Raw genomic sequence first — 20228 nt, forward strand, 5'->3', positions numbered from 1 at the left:
AGAGGCATTAATTGTATGAAACCTAATGATGTCAAACAGCAGGAATACCTAGAATTTTAAACTGTGTCAGAAGGGGTTTAATGTGCATGGTGTGAGGCACAGATGGAATGGTTGATGGTCAAAGAGGAGTGTTCTGTTTGCCCAGTTAGTTATTTTCTCTCATGTGAGGCATTATGTGCTAGTTTTGCTAACATTTCTACCCAGTATTTTTTCCAATATTCTAATTGTGATGATTATGAACTAAGCATCCTGAAATAGATAAAACCTGTGCCCTTTGTTTTGTTTGTTTGTAGAAAGCTTTGGTTCTGCCTAATTGATAGAGAACTCTGTTACAGGAGCACAAGAACTGTGGTGAGATGACAGAGATAGAGGCCAAAGTGAAGTACGTGAAGCTGGCGCGTTCCCTGCGCACCTACGGGGTTTCCTTTTTTCTTGTTAAGGTAACACAGCTCCTGCTGGGACCATCCTGGGCCCTTGCTGTTGAGTTCTCTCGGGTCCCTCTCTAAGCCAAGGTTTGCTACCTCAACCACTGAGATATTTCAGTTTCCTGGAGGAGTGAGAAGAGAGCTTGTGTGGGATTCACATTCTCTGAGCAGAGAGAGACAATTCTCTCTCTCAGGTTTTTCCTGGAGAAGCAGAGAATTGATCAAAACAGGTCTTATCTCATTTGCTGCCCCTGTGTTTGTGCACAAGGAATGCATTATGGAAGATTGTTTGCCTGAAGGGATTTGGTAATTGGATTCTGGTGGGAGTGTTTTGTTTTCTTGACCAATCTCTGCAAGCTGTGTCCTGATGGTGGTCAGGAGACAGTCAGAGGATTTTGTTCAGTTGACTTCTTGTTCAGTTTCAGTTTAGATGGTAGTGTAATATAGTATAGAATAATATGGTATAATAAAATAATTAATTAGCCTTGTGTTATCATGGAGTCCTGCTCATCATTATTCCTGCCCACCAGGCAAAATTTCACCAATAAGGTTGTCTTTTGAACTGAGTAGTAAAGCTGCACTAAAGACCAGAGCTTCTTAATAAATGCATTGCTTAAAAATCATTGTCTGTAAACAGACAAACTAAGCCTGGAGTTTCAAATTGTCACTGTCTGCATGCCAGTTGCTTCCCTTTGCAGTATATTCTATCTTGCTTTTCCTTTGTCCTGTTGAAAGCTGCATTTGTAAGGAAAACAATCTTCCACCCTTTGTTATAGGAAAAAATGAAAGGCAAGAACAAGCTGGTCCCTCGTCTGCTGGGGGTCACCAAGGACTCTGTGATGCGAGTGGATGAGAAGACCAAGGAGGTGTTGCAGGAGTGGCCTCTGACAACTGTGAAACGCTGGGCTGCCTCACCTAAAAGCTTCACTCTGGTAATCTGTGTGTGTGTACAGAGGACAAGGGATTTCTGAGGCTTAGAACAGTTTCTGTACTGGGACTTGTCCCATCTCTAATTTTCTAAGAACAGTTTCTGTACTGGGACTTGTCCCATCTCTAATTTTCTAAGAACAGTTTCTGTACTGGGACTTGTCCCATCTCTAATTTTCTAGCCTGACAGAGTCACTGAGTCCTCAAGCAGTAAATTGGCACATGCTGTAGTCCAGGTTCAGTCTGTAGTTTGGTGCTCCTGGACAGCCCAGTTCCTCAGAAGTACTGTTTAAATCTTTCAACAAACCACTGTTTAAACCTCCTTTGTGCCTAACTGATGAAGTTAAGAAAGCATTATTACTCACACTTGTGTACATAGTTATGCTGCTTGGCATTCATAATGTACTCTGTGACTTGCAAGATATGAACATAAACAAAGTCAGCTGGCTCATTCATGTATTTGATAATTATGAGTTTAGAGAAGCTTCCTGAATGTGATATTTTGCTAATTATTTGGTCAATAGGAGACCACTGCAACATATATTTTGTATATGAAAAGGTTGTTTGAAGTGATGGAGTAAGAGGCAGAAGCTAGAAAATTGCATCACTTGATTCATTTGCATCTAATTTCCAGTTGCATGGATGATTATGCTCTGGGATTAAATTCTAAAAACCTTTTCTTCATCCTCAAGTGACTGAATCTTATAAAGTTAGATGAAGTATCTCCTGGGCATTTCAATGTATGAAACATCTGTGAGTAAACTGAAATAAAAAGGATTCTTCTCTCTTCCCTCAGTCTCACATACAGACTGGTTTAGAATCTTGGAGAAGTTTAACTTATTGTTGCATATAATAAAATGTCTGTACAATTTCAGAATTTGAATTGTCTCACTCATGTTTGGTACTGTTTCTTCATTTACTTACTTCACACTTTCAAATGAGTTTTGGGATTTTTCCCCTTTTTCTTCAGGATTTTGGTGAATATCAGGAAAGCTATTACTCAGTACAGACCACTGAAGGAGAACAGATCTCTCAATTAATTGCAGGTTACATTGATATCATCCTAAAGAAGGTACAGTATTAACATCTTGGCATGCAGCAAAAAAAAAAACCAATGCAAAAATTCAGATGTGTGCAAACTGCAGTTTTTCCTCTCATGGAGTCAGAGTTGTATCTTGTGGTTTGATGTTATATATTTTTACCTGCAAGTAAGGCACTGCTTCTGGAAAAATCAAGGCTATGTCTTACATCTCCGGCATGTGTCTGGCTCAGTGCAGCACTCCTGGGCTTTGTTGTTCTGTCTGGAAGGTGACCTGGTGGCTCTGAGTGTTTATCCAGGGAAGAGTCCAAAGCTTCAGCTGTGAGTTTTTAAGCTATAGTCCAAAGTGATAAAACAGGTGGGAAGAAATTACCCTAGAAGCAGTATTTAAAACTACAGCCAGGACTACACAATGGTTGTCCAGGTGTTCTTGTATATAATGTTGCAAAGCTGAGAAAGATTTTGGCCAGAAAAACAAACCAAAAAACCCCAACAATGCATTGTTTCAAAAACACTGTCATTAGGAAAGCAAAGAATTAGACCTGAGTTGTGCAGAGGGGGATAAAATCAGTGTTTGTCAAGAGGTCAGACTGCCTTGAAATTTGTTTTTTATAGAATGTGCCTGGCAGGAGAGAGGAAGGGCTGATACAAATTTCCAGTACTCAAAATATTCCCAAGCAAGCAAGTGCAACAGCAAAAAATGGCAAGTTTGGCAACAAACATGGAGCTGAATGGTCCCATTCTAAACATGTTACATAGAAAAGTGAGGTGTTCCAAACAGCACTGATTCAGTCTTACCAAAATTTTACTTCATTGCCATTCCAACTCCATCATTCTTTACTGTAATAGATTTTAGTAGTAAGAAATCACAAAGAAGGCCAGAAGAATTTATTGCCTTTGTTAGTGTGAGCAGTGAGGATGTAACATTAAGGATTACATAATAAAAGGTTGAGGAGGATTGCCAGAATTCATCACACAGAATTCATCACATGCCTTTTTCTCTGAGGCTGTCAGGCTCAGGTTTAATAAACATCAAATAAATTCCAGGTTCCTGTAGATGGTTTAAAAATTGATTCAAAAATAGCATTACTGTCTAGCACCAAATGAAAGCTGCCTTCTGTCTTGATAGAATACAAATGTGCAAATTTCCACTCCCAGTTGTTTGATTTTTTTTCTCTACCATCTGCTGATACAGCCAGTTTGAAATGAATGAGTTAGGAACAGGTTAAATCATTAACATCCCTGATTCATATGAGAAGCTGCAGTTTGTAGTTGTTGAGCCCATGAAATCTCTGGGATGGATGCATCAGAGTGGGGTTTGTTGCTTTCAGTTGCATATTGTTAATTTTCCCTGTGTTTTGGGCTGGTCCAACTCATTTTCTCCAGTGTGCATTGATAGGTACATTATTTTCCTATTTTCTGCTCAAGTGTTACTAGTACAGTGTTCCCCCCATTCCACCCAATTCCTCATGTCCTGCAATTTTAGTGATAGGTTAATTAATCAGCTGACAGAGAACCCAGAATTTAACTGGCATATATCTAAATTAAAACCAGTAGATTTCTTTTTTTACTTCACATTATTACAGAAGTCAAGCACAATCGTGACTAGACAGAGGGAGTTTCAGTTCATGCATGAAATCAAACTCTAGTATAAGAACTTCTTTCTCCAAAGTTGTGTGTTCATGTGGATGTGCATGAGGAGTTCCTCTTGGATGGAAGGTCCCAGTGGATACTTCCCTATTTATATTCCTCTGCATGGACTCAGACTACAAATCATGTAGCAAGAGGGAAAGCAGACAGTTTCTCTGCACTAGGCAACAAGTAGAAATAAACTCTTTTTATAAGGCACTATTTCTATGATTTGTACTTTCCTGTTGTTTCTAGACTTACTGCCCTTACATATATTTACAAATCTCTCTTAGCACTAAAAACCCCTGCCTCAATCTCCAGCCTGAAGCCAGACTGTCCTGAACATTAAAGTCTTTAAAGTCAACTTTAAAGTCCTGAACTTTTAAAGACTATGATAAAATGACTTGGAGACACTATTCAATTTATTGTCCTTACTGGTGGGTATGTATTTCCTGCTGGCAGTGATGCCTTTTTTGGGCTTATCTAGAAGCAGAGGCCAGACAAAGATAAAGAATAAAAATGGATATATTTAATTAAGTGCTTTCAGGTATATTAAAGGCAGACAGAGCCTCCCCAAAATGAGCAGTGGTCACAAGGTTTTCAGACAGATATAAGTTTGGTCCATTTGCATATCTGGGGTTAATGCTCCAATTACAGCCTCAGGTGATGAAGTCACACTCCCCCAGTCTGCTCCTACCCTCTTCCCCTTCCCTTTTGTTTACACTTTTTGGGGCCTGAGGCTGTAAGGGTGTCCTTGGATCTCAGGCCTGGAGGGATTGTGTTCTCTGACCAAAATGTGAACACAGGTAACTAACACTAACAAGTTAACTAACACATGTATATGGAGTTTAGAGTTATGCTTATTGCAGTACAAGATTTCAAAAATATAGAGGCCAAAATCTTTGGCATCAGTGGGTAGCACCATACAATAACACTTCAGCACTTTCTTTTTACCTTTGTTGAAAAAGGCACCAGCAGGATTTTCCTTTACATCCTTCATCTGCCAGGCTTCAGAGCCTGGGCTGTTGAATGCTGAAGAGTTCCTCTTCTCTGGGGGAGGTTGTGTTGTCACTCACTGCCCAGCAGGGTGGTGTTCAGCCTCAGACAAGGCTCTGAAGGACATTTCTTTATGTTTGTGATAAATGGTGGAGAGAAGGCAAGAAACAACACTCATTGTTTAACTTATCTTTTTTTTTTCCCCCTCCAGAAACAAAGTAAAGATAGATTTGGGCTTGAAGGTGATGAAGAATCAACCATGTTGGAAGAATCTGTTTCACCTAAGAAGTGAGTGCATGCAACAGGAGGAAATGGTCTGGTTTTAAGAGTGCCACATTTAGCAGTGGCAGCTTTTTCAAATGAAGCATTACAGTTATTACTGGCAGAGAATGGTTTTCCACAGAGTATTTCAGTAGAAGGAAGTGCTATCCCCAGGCAGTTCAGCAGGCTCCTAGCTTCATTCAGGGATTGAAGAGCAGATACTTGTCACAAAATTGGTGGTTAGAGGAACCAGCAATGGCACCATCAACTTGACTCTTGAGCAAAGGCACTCAGGCTGGAATTCAGTAAAATGCTGAGGCAGAGAGGGGGATAATGAAGCAGAGCTGAAAAGTTGTAGTATTTTTTTTTCATCCTCATGTGTGATTTACAAGGTTTTAGTTGCTTGTGTCTGCTAGTTCCATGGTTTCCAGCAGATTTGACACCTGTCAGTTCAGTTGTACACAGTGTTATGAGCAGAGCTGGCTTATTTCAGCAGGCAAAGCCATCAGATGTGTGGTGTGGGTAGGGGAAAGGGTTTGGTACAAGTAGGTCAGGTTGTGGTTTTGATGGGAGAGTAACTGAATACAGGGAAACACAGAACTGTGGAGCTGGCCACACTCATGAAAAGGAATGTCAAATCTTTCTGTGAGACCATGAAAACAGATTTGTGACATTATAAGCTGTAATCAGCCACTCAAGTCTTTTCTTGGAGCTCTTGAGGGTGGCAGTGTCAGCAGTGTGTATGTGAAAAGTCCATTTGATTTATTGTTAAGCCTACAGTTTATGAGATAGATTTGTTAGGTATTTCATGTGGCCTTATGGGAAATTTCATCTTTTGATGGATCACACATGTTCAGATGTGCTTTATTTTGACATGGCCCTTTCCAAATCACTTCCAGAATATACTGTTAGTTAAGTGCTGTGCAGAGAAGCCCAGAATTTGTAGTAGATAAATACAAGATTTTTTCATAGTTGAAATCACTTTTTTTTTTCCCTCATCAGAGTGTTGTTGTTACAGCCTGAATTTCTGTCAACACTTCTAGCTATTAAAGGTTGAATCCTGTTTAAATATGAGCAGTATATCTGGCAAGGCAGTTCAGGATGGTAGTAACTTTATTTATTATTCTCCAGTCCAGTATCTGGGGGACTGCCAGATTACTTGCAAGTACTGTGTGTGCTTGTTTGTATAAAGGAGGAAGAATTAAGTTTTTATCCCAGTTCTAGGGAGTACTTGCAAAAGATCTCCACAAGATTCATGCTTCTATTTTGTATTGATCAGTCTGTGATACAAATGAAACAGAGCAGTTGTTATGCCTTAAACCTTGTTCTGGTTCTGTCTGCCCTGTGTCTAACAGGGGTAAAGCCATTGGTTCATGTTTAACAAAACTGCAGATTGCTATCTTGCCTTGCTGTCTGCTCATCAGTGCTGCTAACAACTGATCTGCCAGAAGCCCCGCATTATCTTTTGTCCAATATGTTAGGAAATGCTTAGAAAGAAAAACCATCAAGTTCTCCAGCTTCTCCAAACGTTGTGCAATGCAGTTGAAATCCTAGAGGAAGCAGAGGTGAGTCTGCAGGGGCTGACTGATTGTGTGTTGCTGTTTTGCAGACCCACCATCCTGCAGCAGCAGTTCAACAGGACGGGCAAGGTGGAGCACGGCTCGGTGGCGCTGCCGGCCGTGATGCGCTCGGGCTCCAGCGGCCCCGAGACCTTCAACGTGGGCATCATGCCCTCCCCCCAGCAGCAAGTCACAACTGGCCAGATGCACAGGGGACACATGCCCCCTCTTGTGAGAAACACTTCTTTCTGGGAGAGAATGGTTTTCCACAGAGTATTTCAGTAGAAGGAAGTGCTATCCCCAGGCAGTTCAGCAGGCTCCTAGCTTCATTCAGGGATTGAAGAGCAGATACTTGTCACAAAATTGGTGGTTAGAGGAACCAGCAATGGCACCATCAACTTGACTCTTGAGCAAAGGCACTCAGGCTGGAATTCAGTAAAATGCTCAGGCAGAGAGGGGGATAATGAAGCAGAGCTAAAAAGTTGTAGTATTTTTTTTTCATCTTCATGTGTGATTTACAAGGTTTTAGTTGCTTGTGTCTGCTAGTTCCATGGTTTCCAGCAGATTTGACACCTGTCAGTTCAGTTGTACACAGTGTTATGAGCAGAGCTGGCTTATTTCAGCAGGCAAAGCCATCAGATGTGTGGTGTGGGTAGGGGAAAGGGTTTGGTACAAGTATGTCAGGTTGTGGTTTTGATGGGAGAGTAACTGAATAAAGCAAAACACAGAACTGTGGGGCTGGCCACACTCATGAAAAGGAATGTCAAATCTTTCTGTGCAGTGAGACCATATAACCAGATTTTTGTGTGTGAAACCTGTCTGTGCAGCAAGTAGTCAGAAACAGAATGTTATACACATTTCTGAGACTGAAAGTCCTGGCTGTAATGTCCTGACTGTTCTACCAAACATAAGTAATGAGTATCCCTTCAATATTTAGGGTGTCACTTTTTGATTTATTTCCTTATTTCCTTTAAAGCAGGCTCTTCCAGCTTTTTTTTTTACTTCTAAGTAGTTAAAACTAGTATTGAAAGGGAAAAAAAAAAGGTTTAAATACCTCCCACAGGCTAAGGAAACTCAGCTCTGCTGTCTGGAGCATGCCCTCCACATCCCTGTCAGGCACTGGCATTTGCAAGGCTGTTTCTTGAACTCCTTGTTCCCTCCCTGCCCTTTCTCACCCGTGTTTTCCTCTTTGTCACCAATGTTTTCCCAGAGGTGCCATCAGTTTGGCTGCTGCACTCAGCTGTGTCCTGTGCTGGGTCTGTTGGAGCTGTCTAGAATCAGCTGTGTGTGCCCAGCACGGGGCAGCCTCTGGCTGATTCTCCCAGAGGCTGCCCCTGCAGCCAAAACTTCTGCCACAGACAGCCAGTACAGACAGCATCCTGCTCTGCCTAAACCTCTTCAGTTTTCTGTTAGCTTATGCATGTTGATGACAATTTAGTTTTAGAGTCATCCTTGATTGCACTGGGAGGCTGTCCCAGGAAATCAGTAATGGTCTCCTAGAAGCAAATTGATTTTTAATGTTGCTCAAATGCAGGTCAGTGGGTTTGTGTGTGTCTGTTGGCCATTGAGCTGAGAAAGGTGGGCACTTGATGTGTGTGTGAAAGTAGCACAGAGTGTAAAATGGCATGAGCAGAATCAGGACTGTGAGAAGAGAGTGAGGGCTTTGCCTTCTCCACTGTGCCAGGACAAGGCACTCTCTGAAATGGCCTGGGGTGGTTTGTGGACTGCTGTCGCTCAGGGTCTCTTCATGCACACATGGCCTGTGCCTGGAGTGCCCTGTGGAGCCCAGCCCAGCCATTGCCTTGCTCTGCCTTGCAGACCTCAGCCCAGCAGGCCCTGATGGGGACCATCAACAGCAGCATGCACGCGGTGCAGCAGGCCCAGGCCGACCTCAGCGAGGTGGACAACCTGCCACCCCTGGGGCAGGACATGGTGAGTTCTGAGCACACAGCCATGGCCTGTGGGTTGTTCACAGAGCAGTTTAGTCATTGCCCCCAGGTCTAAAGTGATACTGCTAAAGCTTTTCATACGGGGTAAAATTTGTGCTCTCTCTAAGGAATTCGTGTACAGTGGCCCACCTCACTCTTTCAGTCTCCTGAGACCAGATGTAGCAGACTTCCTAATCCTGCCTGGAATGCTCTTGTTTTGTGGGCATATGTACAGTGAAACACAAACTATGGGCAGTATTAATGGTGGGACTTACTGCCTCCCAGAGACATGGAAAATGAGAACATGATTCTGTTGTTGATGATCCAGGTGAGGGCAGGAGGAGGACAGAGCCAGAGGGTCATTGCTTATGGGGGCTGTCAGTCAAGAGTGTTTAGCCTTTCTTATGGCATTTACCTTAAAAGGGCAGCTGTTGAAATGTGAGAGCAAATCTGTAATGAATGAATCAGCAGAAGAAAATGCTTGCATTCATATTTCACTTTAAGGGTCTGCTGCTTTTCTTCTGTTTCACTTTTAACAATTCACAAAGGAATGGGATATGTACCTAGTGTCTTGCCTTACAGAACCTCACTGCAGTCCTTCATTCTTCTTTTCATTATTGCTCTTCAGGCATCAAGAGTATGGGTTCAGAACAAGGTTGATGAATCAAAACATGAAATACACTCTCAGGTTGATGCAATCACTGCAGGAACTGCATCTGTTGTTAACCTTACAGCAGGTAAATGTCAATGGGAAGGATTTCCTGGCAGTCTCCTCACTATTTGTCAATCCAAATCAAGAAACATGAACTGAGTATGGGGCAGCTGCAGAAGATTTTCTTTAAAACACGTCAGTAGCTAAGTGCATTGATGTGTGGAACAAACTTGGTATCCCTCCCAGCACAATTTTTTCTCTCTTCAGTTTCTCTAAAGGTGTAACAGTCAGTGAAGACAAAATGTAGCTGGCTTATCCAAGAGAGTGGAGTGTTTGCAAGGTTACTGCAAGAAAGCATCATTGATCTGGCAGTTGTTAAGGAGAGATTCTGTTTTTATTGACAGTGGGTTTTTCTTCAGCAAATTACAGGTTGAGGCAGCTGTGAGTGGCTTAAAGGAGACAAGACTGTATTGCCTTAGGTTATTTTAGTATTGAAGGAGGCTGAAACTGTGGACTTCTCAGCAAATGGCATTGAATGAAGAAACATTCTATTAGAGGATAGATTATTGAAGAAGAAATGTAAAAATCAGAAAATTTATAGCAATCTAATGTGTTTTTAAGTGACACATGACTTAGTAGGCATTGCTTGGCTGTCTTGAAATGTCTCTTTTATCTCTCCCCAGAGTGTAGCTTGTAGCTGCTGCTGTTTCCCTTTTAGCCACTAAAGCATTCTGATCATTGAAAAACATTTGCTCTGCAGGGGACCCAGTTGACACTGATTACACTGCTGTGGGATGTGCAATTACAACCATCTCCTCCAACCTCACTGAGATGTCCAAAGGTGTGAAACTGCTGGCTGCTCTCATGGATGATGAAGTTGGCAGTGGAGAAGACCTCCTGAAAGCTGCTCGAACCTTGGCCAGTGCTGTCTCAGACCTGCTGAAGGCTGTGCAACCAACTTCAGGAGAGGTGAGTCAAGGAAAACTTCTCAGGTTCCCCCTTTTTGGCCATATTGCCTGCACACTAATGCACAAGTTCCTTGAGGAAATATGAAATGCAATTTCTGTGAATTAATGCATTTCTCTGTTGTCTCCTCCCAGCCTCGCCAGACAGTTCTGACTGCAGCTGGAAGCATTGGACAGGCCAGTGGGGAGCTGCTGAGGCAAATTGGGGAGAATGAGACAGGTGAAAGGTTCCAGGTAATGAGGGGATTGTTTGTCACTGTCAGAACTGTGCAGTTTTGTAATGAGGAGGTCCCTGCAGAAAACCAAGCTGCTCAGAGTGAGGTTAGAAAATGCTGAAGTTTCTCTATGCTAATTGAATCCATTTTGAAGTTGATTTTAATTACACAATTATTGTATTTGCTGGGAATGCCCCGGTGAGGACAGGAATGATGAATCTGACTCCATGTTGTCAGAAGGCTAATTTATTACTTTATTATACTATATTATATTAAAGAATGCTATACTAAACTATACTAAAGAATACAAAAAGGATACTTACTGAATGCTGAAAAGGTAATAATGAAAACTCCTGACTCTTTCCAGAGTCCTGACACAGCTTGGCCCTGATTGGCCAAAGAGTGAAAACAACTCACAGCAGAATCCAATGGAACAATCACCTGTGGGTGAACAATCTGCAAACACATTCCACATGTGAGCACAACACAGGAGAAGCAAATGAGATAAGAATTGTTTTCTTTTCTCTGAGGCTCCTCAGCTTCCCAGGAGAAAAATCCTGGGTGAAGGAATTTTTTCAGAGAATGTGAATGTCACACACAGTCACAGAATGCTGATTTCATAGGAACCCCTTCTTCTTCTGTGCATCATTCAGATGCTTCATGGAGAGCTTTTTGCACTGTATTTCTTCTCATTAAATATAATGGGGTTTATGTGTTTGCTGTGTCTGTATGTATACATGTAAACATGTAGAAGTTAATAAAATATTTTGGTAAACTGGGTAGAAAAAAAAGCTGTAATTTTGCAAACAAAATTTCCTCCAGATGAAAAGTAGCATCAATTACAAAATCATTAATGCCTTATGGTTTAACAGTGTTTGCTGTTACCAGTGCTCTTAAATCCTCTGTAAAAAACATGTGTGGATTTTTTCACTGAATGCCATGGATGTGTTTGCACCAGAAGCATGGGAAGGCACTTTTCAGCAGCAGCCAGACCTCTGGAGTGTGCTGTGTGCAAGTGTCTGCTAATACAACTTAAGGCCCTTTTTACCCTTCATCCAGCAGTGGATCTGTGAACTTCATCAGAGTTCTCATTTGTATTCCTAGTTGAATATATCTATTACAACTCTTGGCTACGAGAAAGAATTTAAGCATTCTTATCAGTGTTATGGAGTGTTGGAGAAAGTGGGTAAGGAAAAGGGATGGTTTATCACATCTAAAAGCAAAACAAAAAGTTGTGGGTTTGGTTTTTGAAATGCAATATTTTCTGCCTGCTGTGATGTTGAAATTATAAATAAGTGTATTGGAAGTATTTCCTTTACTGGAAAACCAGGTCATTTTAACAGTAGAGGCATTAGGAAGACTCCATCCTACTAAAAAACTGAAGTATATGGATGGGATTTTAAGTGGGGAAATGGGAAGAAATTGTTTGAACTTAGTGACTGCAGGAATGAACACCTGAGTTTGTTTTCCTGTCACAGACTGACTTTTCCTTTTACTTCACCAGGATGTTCTGATGAGTTTGGCCAAAGCTGTTGCCAACGCTGCTGCCATGTTGGTGCTGAAGGCCAAGAACGTGGCCCAGGTGGCCGAGGACACAGTCCTGCAGAACAGGGTCATTGCTGCTGCCACCCAGTGTGCCCTCTCCACCTCCCAGCTTGTGGCTTGTGCCAAGGTGAGGCAGGGTGTCCAGTGGGTGCCGCTGTGCGTCCCCATGCCTTGAGCATGGACTGGTAAATAATAAACGTGGTGTGGGTGCTGTGCCCGTGCAGGTGGTGAGTCCCACCATCAGCTCCCCGGTGTGCCAGGAGCAGCTGATCGAGGCAGGGAAGCTGGTGGACCGCTCGGTGGAGAACTGCGTGCGGGCGTGCCAGGCGGCCACGGATGACAGCGAGCTGCTGAAGCAGGTGAGCGCCGCCGCCAGCATCGTCAGCCAGGCCCTGCACGACCTCCTGCAGCACGTGCGGCAGTTCGCCAGCAGGGGGGAGCCCATCGGCCGCTACGACCAGGCCACCGACACCATCATGTGTGTCACCGAGAGCATCTTCAGCTCCATGGGCGACGCTGGTGAGTGCCCCCGGGGTGTCCGCAGGGCTCCGAGCATGAGGGAACAGACGAGGATCTGACTCCATGGTTCAGAAGGTTGATCTATTATTTTATGGTATATATTATACTAAAACTATACTAAAAGAATAGAAGAAAGGATTTCATTAGAAGGCTGGCTAAGAATAGAAAAAGAAAGAAAGAAGGAATAACAAAAGCTTGTGTCTGGGACAGAGTCTGAGCCAGCTGACTGTGATTGGCCATTAATTAGGAACAACCAAATGAGACCAATCCCAGATGCACCTGTTGCATTCCACAGCAGCAGATAACCATTGGTTACATTTTGTTCCTGAGGCCTCTCAGCTTCTCAGGAGAAAAAATCCTAAGAAAAGGATTTTTCATAAAATATCATAGCTACAACAGTTCAAATGTCAAGAAAATAAAAATCCTTTTTTTTCTGTTTTTTGCTTCTAAGGTAGTGCTGTTGTCATGTGTGGTGATCCAGCCCATAATATAAATCAGCAGTGTGCACATAGCTGTGTGCTGGATGGAGTAAATATTCAGTGAAAACAATCAATACCATGCTAAAGGAACACTGTAATATCTTGTGTTTTCTGCCACTGCTTCATGGTATTGTATAGCAGTTTCTCATCTCCAAATAAGAAGACAGGCACCTGGGAAATCCTTCACAGTGATTGGTGTTATTATGCATAGATTTTGTTGTAGCTTTTAAACTTACATCTGCTTTTTCTTCCGAGACGTTTCTAAAAAGTGCAGCTTCTAAAACAGGAAACAAGATGTTCTTGGCTAAAACCATCTTAATGGTGCTAAGTGTTTTGTCACAAAGTTCTCAGTTTATATTAGACAAAAGATAATTCCCCAGAAACACAGGAAAAAGATGGGTGATTTTTATTGAAGGAGGGAAATCTTGGCTGTGATTTGAAAGCCAAGTCGTTAGTCTTTGCTGAGACAGGAGTTTCCTTCAACTGTGTATTCAAAATTACCTAAAACTACTGATTGTGTGTTTTTGTCTTATTATCTGGACTGCAAATACTACACTTTTTTCTTCTTCTCCACTGTAGTGATTTCTGTCATTTATATTGTGGTCCAAGATTTGGTTATGAAACTTTCAAGTTATATGTGTATAAACATCAGTATCATTTTCAAGTGAAACAATACTTCAGCAAATGGAAGTGCAGTTTTTACCTTGTGAAACAATGCTGAGGTCTGAAAGCAAGGCTGCAGTGCAGAGAGGAGAGGGTGAGGATGGGGCTGTGCGCTCCCCATCGCTGTCTCCCTGTGCAGGTGAGATGGTGCGGCAGGCCCGGGTGCTGGCTCAGGCCACCTCGGATCTCGTCAATGCCATGAGGTCTGATGCAGAGGCTGAGATTGACATGGAGAACTCCAAGAAGCTTCTGGCTGCTGCAAAGCTCCTGGCAGACTCCACAGCCCGCATGGTGGAAGCTGCAAAGGTACCAGGGAAATGAACTGTCAGCTTACAATTGTTATGCTGTACACAGCAAAGAGAGGGTGTGTGGGGTTTATAAATAGCATCTGGCTGTTTATCTGGTTTCTCTTATCCTGTAAGAGTTCAGCATTTAATGACTTGCTACATTCCAAAAACCTATTTATTAGCTACCTGGATTGTTTTGGTTTTAAAGATCATCTTGCACTGCTTTTCCTTTCCTGTGTGCACGGGTTCATGGCTCAAGCCATGCAGGGCAGTTCCCACCAGCCCTGAGCCCTGCTGTGGTGCAGGGTCTGTACCAGTGCAGATGGAGCAACAGAACCACAGCAATCTCTTACTGCAGTCATTACACAGCAACTCCCCTCTGTTAAAGAAACAGTTTCCTTCACCTGGGGAATCCTGCCTGTGTTGTTCCCTTCCACATCCTTCCCTCCTTGTTTTCACAAGAGACACAAATATCACAACTTTTCTTCCCTTTCTGTTTCAGTCTGCTAGGGAGGAATTGAATTTTTTAATTCCTTTGAATTCTTTCCCAGATCCTGCACTGAAATTATTTTTACAACAGCAGGGCCAGCCATTCTTGCTGGGACTCCAGAAGGCCTGTGTGCCTGGCTGCCTATCCTTGGCTTTCCACTATTTTCTTACTTCAAGTGGAGATGATCTACTGTGTTAAAGTTTTAGACTGCAGTTACTGAAAGACATACTGAATTGGAATTTCAAAAACTGGGTTTTTTTCAAAAACCTATATTCATACAAGTACATTATTTCAGATCAAAGGAGAAGCAGTTAAAAAAGGCTTTTTTCCCAAGCACCTGAAGTGGTATATGAAGCAAATGTTCAGTTTTCTTCCTCTAAGTACCAGACACAGTAACAGCCTTCCACTAGAAACAAACTTTCTAAAGTTTTGTAATACTTCAGTGTTCTTCTAATTTCCTTATGATAGTTTAAGGAAAATGAATGCTGATGTAGCTGACTTAAGTCTTGATGCTCATCCTCATTTTCTCCAGTCACTTTTACTCAGACTTACAGTTTTTGCTTGGACATTTTGTGCAGGGAGCTGCAGCCAATCCTGAAAATGAAGATCAGCAGCAGCGTCTGAGAGAAGCAGCAGAGGGACTGCGGGTTGCTACAAATGCTGCAGCCCAGAATGCCATCAAGAAGAAAATTGTCAACAGATTGGAGGTTGGAAACCATGTAGTGAAAGTGCTAAGCAGAGAATGACAGTGCTGTAAGCTCAGTTCCAGAGTACAAGCTTAGAATTAGACATGGCAGTGTATCATAACATAGTCCTCAGAAAATTGAGTAACTTGTATCACAGATGTGGTAAAGTGGTGTAAGATTTGACTCAGAAGGCATTTGGTGGGGGCTTAGTCCTAAAATTAAACAGCTGAGCTGGAATGGCTTCACTGCTGTGTAATTTATCTCTCTGGTGTGCCATTTACACACTGGACCTCTTGGTGCCTTTACTAGGATATAGAATTCCAGATGATTGCTGTACCAAGTTAGTTGGATCACAGCATGTCCAATTCAACTGGGGAATTACTCAGAGTCAGGAAGCCAAAATGGAAGTAAAAAGATAGATCCTATCTAGTGGCCCAGCCAAGGAGAAAAGTATTGTTGATAAAGAACAATGTGGGTTAAGTCACTCTTAAAACTCTCCTAAAGACTTCAATGGAGACAACTCTCCCCAGGTTTAAGTTGTCTCCAGTCACCAGCCAAAAACCCTCTTGTTGGCAATAAGGGGCTGAACAACCCCTGAGGATGGGACCTGAAACTTCACAGTAAAAATAAAATTAGGCTGAATAATCAGTGAATAAAATCAGGGCAGGACCAGACTTCCAGCACACATGGCCTTGTTTCTCTGGAGGATTCTCCCAGGGACAGACATGCTGGATATACAACAATTTAGTAAGGATAAAATACCATGGAAATTTGTTTTGTGGGCAAAGTTTGATCTTCACATTCTCAACTAAAATGAAGAAAAGACAGATTGAAAAAAGAAACTTTTCCTAGTTCCCAGTTTGCAACTGTGATTTTTGCATTGGTCTGATTCAAATGCAGTAAAGTGACCATACATTAAGTTCCTGTGTCTGTCTAGAAGTAAAAATCAGGAGTACTTTAGGAAATAAAGGCTGATGTCTGTAATTTTCTAATTGCATTCAAGAAAGTTTTATAAAAGAATATTTTTTATGTTTTGCTGTTATAACATATACTGCCTTACAAAGGAGTAAAATGTGTAATAAACTTTGTGCTTGCTTCTATTTAGTGGGCCAGTTAGTGTTGTACAACATGTTGAAGTACATGTTAGATAAGTGGTTGAATTTTTATTTTTGTAATAGGGAGATGTTGATCATGACATCTGAAGGTGGTCTTCAGAATGCTTTTAGACTCAGAAATAGCAGTATTTTGTACCTCTGTGTCATTGTAGGATCTTGGCTTTTGCCATAGAGCAGTCTCAGCAGAAATTGGCTCCCTGGAGTCCTGGGCCAGGGGTGTCAGTGTAGCAGTGTGCAGCACTGTGGGTGCTGTGCTGTTTCCTCTGGCCTTCATAGGAACTCTTTGTTTAGACCATTTCTGCTGTTTGTAGTTCACTTATCTTCCTCCTGTTGAAACCTAAGCTGTGAAGGAGTAAGGGCACAGAATGCTTCTAAGTCTGCCTTTTTCTTTATTGGCAAATCAAAGATGGGTAACAGTATTCCAGTCATCTTCACCTTGAGAGAAGAGCAATGGTGGTCAGTTGAGGTTTCCTTAAGGCAAATCAAATTAAGGGATAAAATGTATTAATTTGTCAATGTTGTTACTGTCAAAGTTACCTGTAGTAATGTGTGTTCCAGCCTCTGAACTACTCACTTTTAGCACTGATTGAACTTTCTTTTTCTCCAAAGATTGCAGCTAAACAAGCTGCAGCTGCTGCTACTCAGACCATTGCAGCTTCTCAGAATGCAGCTGTTTCCAATAAGAACACAGCAGCCCACCAGCAACTTGTGCAGAGCTGCAAGGTAAACACAGCCCAGCCCATGCCAAATAACTCTTGAGCAATGCTTTTTGGGAAGCGATGAGGATCACCAAGCAATAATGAAACCAATAATGATTTCTTATGTAGAACATCTCTAAAAAAGTTCTATTGTATACTAGTTTGGTCCCATGCATCCTAAATTAATTCTGTGACAGCACAGAAGTGATTTACTCGGGAATACTGCAGTTGTCTTTATGGGGAGTGGGAAGGCTGCTTGTTTTATTTTTAGAGGATTTTGAGATTTTATTTTTTTACTGAAAGTGTTTTCCCTTTGTCCATTTTAGACTGTTGCAGACCACATTCCTCAGCTGGTGCAGGGTGTAAGAGGAAGTCAAGCTCAGGCAGAAGACCTCAGTGCTCAGCTTGCTTTAATCAATTCCAGCCAGAATTTCCTTCAGGTGAAGTGAACCAATCATTGCAGTAGATGTAAAAAGCTTTTTTTTTTTTAGTGTTGTATGTTTTCATTTGTGATAAATAACCAGTAAACTGTTAAGAACCATGTAAAGAAGTTCACTGCTATGAGCCATAGACAGGCAGAATTTCATTCCTCAGGTTAGGTGGCCAAAATCCATTGTAGCTATGGAGAGTGAGAACTGCTGACATTGAGGTTAAAAGTAACAGGAAAAAAGTATGGTTTTGGAGAAGAAAGAGTCATTGCTGTACACTTGTCTTCTGGGTTAGAGTTTAAAGTACAAAACTGAGAGAATTTAGCATCTTTCTAAGTAGAGGTCTGAGTCTGAATATGTGGCAGGCTGTGGTGACCTTTTTAAGCAAGGTAGACTTAGTGTTGCAGCAACAGGTTTCAGAGTTCCTCAGAAATAAAAGAGAATACTTGCATGGTTTTTTAGATATTAGCCTGCATAATAGACCTAGATTGATGGTTTGGGAAAAACACAAAATTTGACTGTGTGCTTTTTCTATAACATCTTAAAGTAGAAAGATAGACTCTTGAGTATTGATAACAAAACTATTGGCTTATTGTTAACCTTACAGGAAACAACACCAGAAACCAATTCTGTGTGCAATGGCATGCTCATTACTTGGCATCAGTTAGTGTTACCTTAAAGTGATGGCTGTTAGCAGATTTTTATGGTTCTGTGTAGGCAGAGGGATCACAAACCATCTTCTCACTCTAAGTATTTGCTTTATGATTCCCTCTGGAGTCATTTACATGATTGATCCATCTCCCCTGTGGCTGTATGTGTGTACAGTGGTGATGATGAGAATCAGCAAAGGTTTTTAGTTGTATCAGCAGTAATCCCTTTGTAGAGGCATTGCTTGAATTACAATTTTAATTTCATAGAATTTTGGCAGAGGTTAATACTTAGAAACTTAGAGAGAAATTTGCCATCTCTGCCACCTTGAGCTGATTGTACCACATGAATGCTGAGTGGAAAAATTTCACATTTCATTATTTTTAAGTAGTCTACATGAGTATTCAAAGGCCTCAGGCAGATACTGGAACCAATGGAGTAGTCATTGTCCCAGTAAAGCACAGATGAGTCCTGCTACAGAGGGCTTGGAAATGTGACAGAATTCTGACAGGGTGTTCCAGCTTAAGGAGCAGGAATGTGCTAGGCATTAAAGAAAAATCTAGAAACCTCATCAGTGTGTGAATGAAGGAAGCAGTTTTATTGAATCCTAAACTTTCTTTAAAGAAAATGAGCTGTTAAAACTAATTGTGTTCACTGTTGTTCTTTGACCAGCCTGGAAGTAAAATGGTGGCATCTGCTAAAGCTGCTGTCCCCACAGTGACTGATCAAGCAGCAGCAATGCAGCTCAGTCAGTGTGCAAAGAATCTTGCTACCAGCTTAGCTGAGCTGAGAACTGCCTCCCAGAAGGTGGGTAAATCCTGCTTTTCATCAGCTAAAACAAGAGCCCTTCTTGTCCCCCCCGAGGCAGTGCTCACCTCTCACTGCTGTATTTTGTGCACACTTTGCTCAGACTCCCAGGTGGCCTCTGTGTCATGAGAGAAGGGGGAGGGAGAAGTGCCAAGAAAGCTGAACAAGCTTGTGCTGCCCTTTCCATAGCAGCCAAATGGGAGCAGGGTATGCAGAGCAGCATCTGAGCAGACTCTGAGCTGCTGTTCCATTCAAGGGAGAGCAGGGAAAAGGGAACACATCTCGTGCCACACCAAACCAGTGAGAGCCCAGCTACAGCTCTGCTCTGCTGTAGTTGTGAACTGGAACCATCATCTCTAAAACTCAGGGAAGCAGATGCTCTGTTTTACACAGAGATTTCTAAACTATGTGGGACTTAAAAAATGCAAGTGGAAAGTCTGATCTTTTGTGTGTGTGTGTGTGTGTGTACACTGAGGCCAGGATTGTAGCACCAGGGTGGCCACACCTGAGCTAATGCCACAATTTCCATCTCATACTGCTGAGTGTGGGCTGCCACATCAGGGAGTCACTGGGATTTTGGTCATGATGCCCAGTGAGGTCACTGTCCAAGGGGAAACCCAGAGTGCCACAGTCACTTTCTCAGTCCCTGGGCTGCCTGCTGTGAAGGGACATGCACACAAGGCAAGTGCACCTCATTCCCCTGGTGCCTCTTAGCAGGGTCTTATTCTCTTCACAGACTGAAAATATTGTTCAGGAGTTTGGAATCCATGATGTATAACCCTGAGAGGGCTCACAATGGCCTCTAAAGTAGGAAGAGAAATAATATGGGAGGGGAGATGAGATCTGAAGAATTTACTGTTTCTGAAAGTTGCATACAGCTGCTAACAGTGGTGCTGATCTGGTTTCTGAACAGGCTCATGAAGCTTGTGGCCCAATGGAAATTGATTCTGCTTTGAATACAGTCCAGACACTCAAAAATGAACTGCAGGATGCGAAGATGGCAGCTGTGGATGGACAGTTAAAACCTCTCCCAGGAGAAACTGTAATTGAGGAAGGATGTTCTTCATTTAAAAACAAACAAAGTTAGCTGTTAAAAACTTAAATATTAGAGGCAAAACAGTCATGAAGCTTTGGATAATGATCATGCTGATAGGATTTTGCCCTGATTCTCTTAAAATTGTGTGTGTGTTACTACAACAGCAACAGTGTGTTCTGTAGTGGAGTTACTCATAGGACTGTAGGGGCTTCCTTCTCTATTGTACAAATT

The 20228-nt window shown here is 42.1% G+C and overlaps 1 protein-coding gene across 1 annotated transcript in view; it reads left to right on the forward strand.

Annotated features, from left to right (window-relative positions):
- TLN2 (talin 2) overlaps positions 1–20228 on the forward strand; it is a 145165-nt gene that overhangs the window by 72352 nt on the left and 52585 nt on the right. Inside the window, exons 11-27 of the mRNA XM_066559061.1 lie at positions 336–440; positions 1202–1357; positions 2323–2424; positions 5228–5304; positions 6887–7067; positions 8655–8768; positions 9393–9501; positions 10177–10385; positions 10517–10615; positions 12101–12268; positions 12366–12660; positions 13942–14108; positions 15158–15286; positions 16990–17103; positions 17405–17518; positions 18827–18961; positions 19875–20003. Of these exons, the coding sequence (XP_066415158.1) occupies positions 336–440; positions 1202–1357; positions 2323–2424; positions 5228–5304; positions 6887–7067; positions 8655–8768; positions 9393–9501; positions 10177–10385; positions 10517–10615; positions 12101–12268; positions 12366–12660; positions 13942–14108; positions 15158–15286; positions 16990–17103; positions 17405–17518; positions 18827–18961; positions 19875–20003 (2403 nt within the window). The remainder of the gene's footprint in view (positions 1–335; positions 441–1201; positions 1358–2322; positions 2425–5227; positions 5305–6886; positions 7068–8654; positions 8769–9392; positions 9502–10176; positions 10386–10516; positions 10616–12100; positions 12269–12365; positions 12661–13941; positions 14109–15157; positions 15287–16989; positions 17104–17404; positions 17519–18826; positions 18962–19874; positions 20004–20228) is intronic.

This window comes from Molothrus aeneus, chromosome 13 (assembly GCF_037042795.1).
Source record: "Molothrus aeneus isolate 106 chromosome 13, BPBGC_Maene_1.0, whole genome shotgun sequence".
NCBI lineage: Eukaryota > Metazoa > Chordata > Aves > Passeriformes > Icteridae > Molothrus > Molothrus aeneus.